This window comes from Onychomys torridus, chromosome 22, assembly GCF_903995425.1.
Source record: "Onychomys torridus chromosome 22, mOncTor1.1, whole genome shotgun sequence".
In the NCBI taxonomy this organism is placed as follows: Eukaryota; Metazoa; Chordata; class Mammalia; order Rodentia; family Cricetidae; genus Onychomys; species Onychomys torridus.
The window spans coordinates 23,386,153-23,395,857 of NC_050464.1; the positions used below are offsets into that span (position 1 = coordinate 23,386,153).

Genomic DNA, 9,705 nt, shown 5'->3' on the forward strand with positions numbered 1-9,705 from the left:
ATCAGAAAACACATATTTCTGGGGCTGGAGAGATGACTCAGCCATTAAGGGTGCTGGCTACTCTTCCAGAGGTCCTGAGCTGAGTTCTCAGCAACTATGTGGCTCACAACCATGTGTAATGAGATCTGGTGCCCTCTTCTGGTGTGCAGATATATATATATATATATACACGCGTACAAAACACTGTATATGTAATAAATCTTTTTTTAAATCCAACATATTTCTGATGATCTAAGGAACTTAGACACCACTCTTCTATCCCTCTCCAGGCAGGTCTGTCCACAGGCTGATATGCCCACATACTGTCCAGACTGTATTAAAGGGTCGCAGCCTTAGGAAGGTTGAGAACCACTGCTCTAAAGGGCAGCTTGGGGGTGTGGGGGCTCACAACAGCCACTAGATCCTGACATGCTATTAAGTCCCTGGTGCTCTTCTTAGGAAAGGCAGAATTCAGCCAGGTGTGCAAGGCGAGCCCAGGTAATGACTATTTAAAAAGGACAACCCTGCTATACTTAAGAGATGAGTCTGGACGTTTCTTTGCAGTGTAAATCTCCCATCTGCCCAAGCTGCCAGACTTGAAGTCTCTTATCTCTGTTTAAATTATTCAAAGTGTAACCTTGGATGGGGACCCGAAAGAGATTGGAGAATGACAACATGTGGAATGCATAAGCCTAAGGGGTGGATGTTACTGAAACCCTCCATTCAATGCTCCTACCTGAGCATTAGCCACAGCTGAATGAGTGCTGTTATTAAAAAGAAAATAAAGGAAAACTTTATTATTTTGGTTTCTTGAGACAGAGTTTCTCTGTGTAGCCTTGGCTGTCCTGGATCTCGCTCTCTAGAGCAGGCTGCTCTACACGGCAGGCATTTTAGTTTCCACTCAGAAAGTATTTTGGAAATAGAATGGAGCCAGGTGCTGGTGGCACACAACTTTGATCCCAGCACTCCCGAGGCAGAGGCAGGCAGATCTCTGGTCTACAGAGCTAATTCTAGGACAGCCAAAGCTACACAAAGAAACCCTGTCTCCCAAAAAAAAAAAGAGAGAGTTGAGAGGGAGAGAGAGAGAAGAGGGGGGGTAAGACAGGGCTTTAAAATGTTATCTGTGGAGCGGGGCAGTGGTGGCACATGCCTTTAATCCCAGCACTCGAGAGGCAGAGGCAGGCGGATCTTTGTGAGTTCGAGGCCAGCCTGGGCTACAGAGTGAGTTCCAGGAAAGGCGCAAAGCTACACAGAAAAAAAAAAAAAAACCTGTCTTGAAAAACTAAAAAGAAAAAGTTACCTGTGTGTGTCTGTGCGTGTTCATTGATGAAAATGTGTGGGTGGGTGGTGCTTATGGAAGTCAGAGGACAAATTTTGGGAGTCAGTTCTCTCCTTTATGTGGATTTGACCTCAGGTCATCAGGTTTAGAAGCAGGCACCTTTACCCACTGAACCGTCTTTGCCACCCCAGGGCAGGACTGGAACAGGAACACTGGAATAGAGTCACTCATGAATCAGGGAAGCAAGCCTTGTCTTTATTAGGGGTGTGAGCATTTCAGGAGGGGAATGCAACAGTTATAAAGACTCCAAGGCCTGTGCTTTAGTGATCATTGGGATGGAATGCTTGTTTTGGTTTCGTGGCGTTGGGAGTTGAACATTGGGGACTACGCGCATATTAAATAGCACTGTGCCAACTGAGTTATAACCTCAGTTTCTGTGATAATACTTTTAATAGAATTACTGTAGTATAAGGTGACTGTCACATTTCATGGTTTTTTTTTTTAGCTCCCAAACTGTTCCTCTGTGTGTGTGTATTTTTGAGTCAATTTGGGCTATATGAGACTGTCTTTTTTTTTTTTTTTCTTTCTAGCAGGGTTTCTCTGTGTAGCTTTGCGCCTTTCCTGGATCTGGCGCTGTAGATCAGACTGGCCTCGAACTCACAAAGATCCGACTGCCTCTGCCTCCCGAGTGTTGGGATTAAAGGCGTGCACCACCACCACTGCCCGGCGAGACTGTCTTAATGCATGACCCACACACACACACCAAAAAAGGAAAAAAAAATTGAAGGCTAAGATGGTATGAACCAGCAGCAATGCAATAGGAGCATTATTACAAATAACTTTAATGTCTATGATATATATGGATTGCTTTACATGGATTGCTTTTATCAAGCCCTGTGCTGGCGAGTTTTTGTTTGTTTTTTTGGTTTTTCGAGACAAGGTTTCTCTGTGTAGCTTTGTGCCTTTCACTTTGGAGACCAGGCTGTCCTCGAACTCACAAAGATCTGCCTGCCTCTGCCTCGCAAGTGCTGGGACTAAAGGCATGCGCCACCACCAACCCGTTGCCAGCTAGTTTTATATCAACAGCTAGAGTCACCTGAAAAGAGGGAGCCTCCTTTGAGAAAATACCTCCATAAAACCCAGCTGTAGGACATTTTCTTAATTAGTGATTGATGGGGAAAGGCTCAGACTATTGAACCTGGGCTGGTGGCCCTAGATTCTAAAAGAAAGCAGGCTGAACAAGCCAGTAAGCAGCACTTCTCCATGGCCTCTGCATCAGCCCCTGCCCCCAAGGTCCTGCCCTCGCTGCTTTTGCTGATAAACCGTTATTTGGAACCGTGGGAGAAATAAACCGTTCCCTCTCCAAGTTGCTTGGGTCATGGTGTTTCATCACAGCAATGGTAACCCTGAGACACGAATCCACTTGAGACACGAATCCACTGTTGCTCGCACTTTACAAATGAGAAAACCAGCCTGTTGGATGCTGCAATGGGAAGGTCCCAAAGGTAATTTAGGCTGTAAAACACCTTCCTCTCCTGGCCAAGGATCACTTCAAGGTGCAGAGGGACTGACTGAAGACAGATGATAAATAAAAGCTAGCTTGTGATCTTTTGCTGGCCTGTATAACTCCACTGTTGTCTAAAACAGTTTGCGTGTGACTGATATACAACCTTGTCTACAGGTTGAAGAAAAGATGCTAGAGAGAGGGAATGCTTTGACTACCTGCTCATGTAGAGTACCTACAATGCTTCTTTAAAATCTTGGAGAGGGTTGGGGATTTAGCTCAGTGGTAGAGCGCTTGCCTAGCAAGTGCGAGGCCCTGGGTCGATCCTCAGCTAAAAAAAAAAAACCAAAATCTTGGATACATTTAAAAAATACATTTGAGGCTTGGCAGTGGTGGCTCACACCTTTAATCCCAGCACTCAGGAGGCAGAGCCAGGCGGATCTCTGTGAGTTCAAGGCCAGCCTGGACTACAGAGCGAGTTCCAGGCAAAGCGCCAAAGCTACAGAGGAACCCTGTCTCGAAAAACCAAAACAACACTGGATGCTCTTCCAGAAGACCCGTGTTCAATTCCTAACACCCACATGGAAGTTCACAACTGTCTGTGATGCCAGTTCCAGGGGATCTGACACCCCCACACCAATGCACATAAAATAAAATTAAATAAATTGAAAAAAGAACAACAACAACAACAAAAAACCTTCAGCCTGATGCCTGACAGTGGTTGTATAGGCTTTTAATCCTAGCACTCTAGAGGCAGAGGCAGGCAGATCTTTAAGTTCTAGGCTAGCCTAGTCTTCAGAGGGAGTTCCAGGACAACCAGGACTACACAGAGAAACCCCGTTTTGAAAACAAACAAAAAACATTCCGCCTAAAGTGATGGTGCATATATTTAATTTCAACACTCGGGAGGCAGAGGCAGGCAGAACTTGTTGAGTTCCTGGGCAGCCTGGTTTACATAGTAAGTTCCAGGACAGTCAAGGCTACACAGAGAGACCCTGTCTCAATCACTCCCCAAAAACAAAACCAAACTTTCAGAAATGACATATGGGTAGAATCTTTTCTTGTGAAATATCCTATCTTGTCTCCCCAGTTCACTATTGGGGTGTGAGTGTGTGCATGAGCATGGGTATGTACATGTAGAGGCAATTATTCAGTATCAGGTAGGGTTCTTCAGGACACATCCATTTTTTTTTTTTAAGGCAGTGTTGCTCATTGGCCTGAAACACATATCGTAGGTTATGTTAGCTGGCCAGTGAGCCCCAGAAATCTGTCTCTACCTCCCAAATGCTAGGATTTTAAGTGTGGGCCACTACACCCAGGTTTTCAAAACCATGGCTTTGAAAGATCAAACTCAGGTCCTTAGGCTGTTGCTGAAATCCCTTTAGCCTCATGATTGCTCCTTTACACTTTATATATTGCGGAATGGAAACCAGTTATCACGGGGTGGGGGGAGGGGGTGGGGAAGGGAGAAAAACCCAGAAGAGTTAAAATGCATTCTTGCTGTTCTCTTTTAATTGGAAGCCCTAAAAAGACATCCCCACTTGGAAACTACTTACTTAATAATTAATTACTGAGGAAAAGACTGAAGCAGGAAACTTAAACATTATCAAAAAAAAAAGTCCTGTTGACCAACATGGAGGAACTCAGTTACAGTTGAAAATACTTTTAACAGGTCTTTCGGGTTTCCTGTAAAAAATAAGAAACAAAAATCAATCATTCCCCCACGTCTCACAAAGAGCATTAGAAGTTATTAGTTTTTTTTTTCTCCTTTGAGATGGGGTGTCACTCTAGCCCACAGTGATCCAAAACTCACAATAAAGCCCGTGCTGGACTCCAACTCATGATCCTCCTGCCTCTGCTTCCCGAGTGCCAGCGTAACAGGTCAGAGCCACTAGTGCACTGTTTTTGTTGTTTGTTTTAGACAGGATCACAAGTAGCCCAGGCTGGCCTCCAACTATGTAATGAAGGATAACATAAACGTTCGATCCTCCTGCCTCTACCTCCCTAATGCTAAGATTATTCGTATGGGTTCCAAGTAGACAATGCTGGTGATTGATCTTGGAATCTTACACACACTGAGTGTTCAACTCACAACTGAGCTGATTTTCAGCCTCCCCTTTTCTGTCTCATGGAGGCTGCAAACCGACTATGGAGCCAATGATCTTGAACTTTTTTAAAAAATCTTTTTCATTAAAAAAAAAAAATTATGTGTATGTGTTTGCTCAAATATAGGCCTGTGTATGACGTGCATGCGGTATCCTCAGGGGCCAGAAGAGGGTGTTGGATCCCCTCGAACTGGAGCTTCAGATAGTAATGAGGCATCTGATGGAGGTGGGGGGCAGGGAACCAATCCTGGGTCCCCTGCAAGAACAATTGCTTCAACATCTGAGCCATTTCTAGTCTCTGACCTTGAACCTCTGACTCCACCTTCACTTTCCTAGGGCCAAGAGATTTATAGGTGTATAGGTGTATTATAGGTGTATAGGTGTGTATAATAGGTGTACAGGTGTATTATAGGTGTATAGATGTGTTATAGGTGTATTATAGGTGTATAGGTGTATGTAATAGATGTATAGGTGTATAATAGGTGTACAGGTGTATTATTGGTATATAGATGCATTATAGGTGTATAGGTGTATTATAGGTGTATAGGTGTATTATAGGTGTATAATAGGTGTACAGGTGTATTATAGGTGTATAGATGTATTATAGGTGCACAGGTGTATAATAGGTGTAAAGGTGTATATTATAGGAATATTATAGGTATATAATAAGTGTATAGGTATATTATAGGTGTATAGGTGTACTATAGGTGTATAGGTGTATTATAGGTGTACAGATGTAGTATAGGTGTACAGATGTATTATAGGTATATAGATGTATTATAGGTGTATAGGTGAACAGGTGTATAGATGTGATAGGTGTATTATAGGTGTATAGGTATGCACTATCATACCTAGCTTTTGTCTCCTGTTTTGTTTGTCTATTTTGTTTTTTGTCAGCTTGACACAAATTAGGGTCATCTGGGAAGACAGAGGTAGCAGACTGGCCTGTAGACAAGTCTATGGGGGCATTTTCTCAATGAATGATTGATGTGGGAGAACCCAGCTCACTGTGGACAGGATCACCCGGGGCAGATGGTCCTGGGAGGTGTAAGAGAGGTAAACACATCAACCTCTGTGGACTGGGCTTCAGTTCCTGCCTCTGGGCTCCTGCTCTGACTTCCCTTCATGATGGACTGTAAGCTTTAAAATGAAATACGCCTGCTGGGGGGTGGGGGTGGTGCACGCCTTTAATCCCAGCACTCCCAGCACTGGGGCGGGGGCGGGGGGGGGGGGGGGGGGGGGCAGAGGCAAGCGGATCTCTGTGAGTTTGAGGCCAGCCTGGTCTACAGAGAGTGTTCCAGGACAGGCTACACATAAAAACTGTGTCTTGGGGGGAGGAAAATTAAATAAACCCTTTCCTGCCCAAGTTGCTTTTGATCAGGGTGTTTAACACAGCGACAGAAGGCAAAAAAGGAGGGACTGTTTTGTTTCAAGACAGCGCTACACACTGTATCCGTGGTTGGCCTCAAACTCAGGCAGTTATACATCTGTCTCAGTCTCCAGAGCACTGAGATGGATTACAGGTGTAAGCCGACCTTCCCGGATGTATTTCTTGAGACATATTCTGGCACTTCTGACCTAGAACTTTCTCATCTAATTGCAAACTTCCAAACCATAGACTTGCATTAACAGCCAGGAAAGCCCTGGGAGGGGTCGAGTACAGTTATGACTAAAGCTGGGAAGTCTCAGAAGAGTATGAGAGGGGAACATGGTGGCACAGACCTGTAATCTCAAGGCTAGAGAGGTTGAGGATTGCTCCCAATACCATGCCACCCTGGGTTACTCTGGGCCCTAATCAATAAAACAAAACAACACAGCATGTGATCATGGCCCTTGCTTGAAATTAGAGGTGAACGCTGGAGGATGAGGAGTTTGAGGTCAGTTTAGGCTACGTGATACTGTATCAAAAAATAAAAAATAAACGCCGGGCAGGAGTGGCACAGGCCTTTAATCTCTGCACTCGGGAGGCAGAGACAGGAGGATCTCCTGAGTTCGAGGCCAGCCAGGGCTACAGAGTGAGTGCCAACACAGCCAAGGCTACACAGAGAAACCCTGTCTCGAAAAACCAAAAAAAAAAAAAATGAAATTATTAAAAAGAAAGGAAGAAAAAGAACTAGCCATTGTGGCCCATGTCTTATCATCCCTGCTCTTGGAAGCTGGAGACGGGGCGATCTGGAGTTCCAGGGTAATCCTACGCTGGTGAGTTCGAGACCCGCCTGAGATACAGGAGCTTCTATTTCCTACCCCCGTAACGAGGGGCTCTGCCTGCCCATACCCGCTCAGGTGAGACGCGTGCGCGGCCGGGGTTGCAGCTGGCGCTGGCGCCGCTTGCGCTGCCCGTTGATCAGGGTCTGCGCCACCTTGCGCTCGTGGCCGCCGGGCACCGTGCGGTTGGTGCGCAGCTGCTGCTCGCGCCGCGTCCGGCCCTTGCTGCGGCCAGCTCCAGAGGCCGGGAAGTCACGCAGGTAGTAGTAGTCCAGGCAGTCGTACAGCTCGTCGTCGAAGCCCGCAGTGGGCAGCGTCTCCGGCGGCGGCGGGCGAGCTCGAGCCCGTGGGCGGGAGACGGAAGGACGAGCTGGCGGGTCCATCGCGCCGCTGCGCTCCGCCCGCCGCCGCCGCCGCCGCTGGCTACTCCGCCCCAAAGGCCCCGCCTAGGGCTCCTATTGGCTTCCGCTGCAGGGGCGAACCCTCTGTGACCTCACAGAGGGGCGTGGCTTCTAGGAGAGGCTTCTTTGTTCCAGATTGGGAATTCTGAGTGTCCCCGCGGGGCGGCATTGTTAACTGTAAACCTACTGGTTCTCTTGGTCACGAACCTGAAGGGAGCGAGCAAGGGAACGTGGCTCAGTGGGTAGCGTCCTGACCTAGCATGCACGAAGCCCTGGGTTCCGCCCCCAGCACTGTATAAATCAGATGTGGTTGTGCACACCTGTAATCCCAGCACAGGGATAAAAAAGATGGGGGCCCTTTGGGCCGAATGTATTGGCTAGCCCAGTTTGGGGTTCATTTTTGCAAAAGAAAATAGGCTTGTTGAATTACTTTCGCTTTGTTCCTGTGTTTCTTAGTGTGACATGATTATTCTCTTCAACGTTTACTTTTTCATTGCTATAACCAAATACGTGGCAGGAATTGGGTGGGAAGGCGCGGTGGGCAGGATCCTGAGGCTACTTATTCATACCTGCATTGGTCAATCAGAAAGCAAAGAAAGGGGAATTCTAGAGTCTTGCTTGCTTTTTTCTCCTCCCACCCCTCCATTTTTATTCAAGTCCCCAGCCCACTGGATAATGCTGCCCACATTCAGGGTGGTTGTCCCTCAATCTTTGCTCTCTGGAAACTCCCTCAACGGATACACCAAAAAGAGTGCCTCATAAATTGAAAAGACTGACTGACCATCCCAAGTAGTATTTTAGAACGGAGGGGCTGGACAGAGTTCTTAGTGGTTAAGACTGCTCTTCCAGAGGACCTGGGTTCTATTCCCAACACTCACATGATAACCCACAAGTCTATAATTCTAGTCCCAGGGGATCTGAAGCCCTCTTCTGGCCACCCATACATACAGGAAAAACTCATTCACACAAATAATAAATGCATCTAAATTTTAAAATTTTAGTGTGTATGTGTGCGCACGCCTTTAATCCCAGCACTCAGGAGGGAGTCAGATGGATCTCTGTGAGTTCGAGGCCAGCCTGATCTACTACAGAGCGAGTTCCAGGAAAGGCTCTAAAGCTACACAGAGAAACCCTGTCTGGAAAACAAACAAACAAGAGCCAGGTGTGGCTGCAAAGGCCTTTCCCCTCATCCCTGTAGAGGGACCAAGAGAGGCAGGCACAAGAGGCTCATTGGGGCTTGCTGGCCAGCCAGGCTAGCCAAAGCCTCCCAAGTGCTGGGATTAAAGGTGTGCGCCACCGCCACCGGACAGAGAGAAGCACTTCTACACAGATCTGATGATGACCAGAGTTCTATCCCCAAGTCCCACGAGGTGGCAGGATGGACAGATGGATATGGACAGACTCTCTCCTTGTGAGTGGTAATTTGATTTGAATGTGATCTTCCTCTTTAGGCTCATGTATAGTTGGTAACAATGCTTAGAGAGGGTTAGAAAGTATGGCCTTTTTGGAGAAATTCTATCACTAGAAACTGGCTGATTTTTTTCTAGATAGGGTTCCTCTGTGTAGCCTCAGCTGTCCTGGACTCATTCTCTAGACCTGGCTGGCCTCGAACTCAGAGCTGCCTGCTTCTGACTCCCAAGTGCTGGGACCTAAGGCATTTGCCACCACCGCCAGGAAAAGAAGTCCTTAAAAAAAAAAAAGTGATGTTTGAGACAGGGCCTCACTATGTGGCCCTAACTGGTCTGGAACTCTGTAAGGCATGTATCATCATCATATCCAGTGCTGACGGTGGGCATACAGCCTCTACTTCCTGCTTACAGCAAAGGGTGTAAACTAGGCATTCTGCGCCCGCCACTCTGCCCACTGCTTTCATGCCATCAAGGACCTAACCTTCTGGAACCCTGAGTCCAAATAACCTCCTTCTTCTCTAAGTTGCCTTGGTTATGTGGTTTATCACAGCCACTGACAACCGATACAGTTTGTTTCCAGAGATGGTCTCACTGTACGGCTCTGGCCAGCCTTGAACTCAGAGGCCCACCTGCCTGAGCCTCCCAAATTCTGGGACTAAAACTGTCCCGTTGTGGTTTTTTAACTTCTGCCTTAAGCGCAGGTGGGCGGCTGGGCGCAGCGGTGTAAGGAGGGAGTTTTCGGCGACGTTTTTTAACAATAAAACATGGCAGTATTTTCTACGGCCACGAGTCGTCCAGAAAAAAAAAAACAAAAAAACAAAAA

The 9,705-nt window shown here is 46.8% G+C and overlaps 1 protein-coding gene across 1 annotated transcript; it reads right to left on the reverse strand.

Annotated features, from left to right (window-relative positions):
* Positions 1–4,021: 4,021 nt before the first annotated feature.
* On the reverse strand, positions 4,022–7,508 carry Nupr2 (nuclear protein 2, transcriptional regulator). Its single transcript, XM_036172668.1, has 2 exons — positions 7,143–7,508; positions 4,022–4,448 (listed from the first exon to the last, which is right to left on the reverse strand). The coding sequence occupies exon 1, from the start codon at positions 7,453–7,455 to the stop codon at positions 7,147–7,149; it is 309 nt and encodes a 102-aa protein (XP_036028561.1). The 5' UTR covers positions 7,456–7,508; the 3' UTR covers positions 4,022–4,448; positions 7,143–7,146.
* Positions 7,509–9,705: the final 2,197 nt, after the last annotated feature.

Excerpts from the sequence above, each read along its gene's own strand:
- Nupr2 (XM_036172668.1), bottom strand. The coding sequence starts at position 7,455 with ATGGACCCGCCAGCTCGTCCTTCCGTCTCCCGCCCACGGGCTCGAGCT.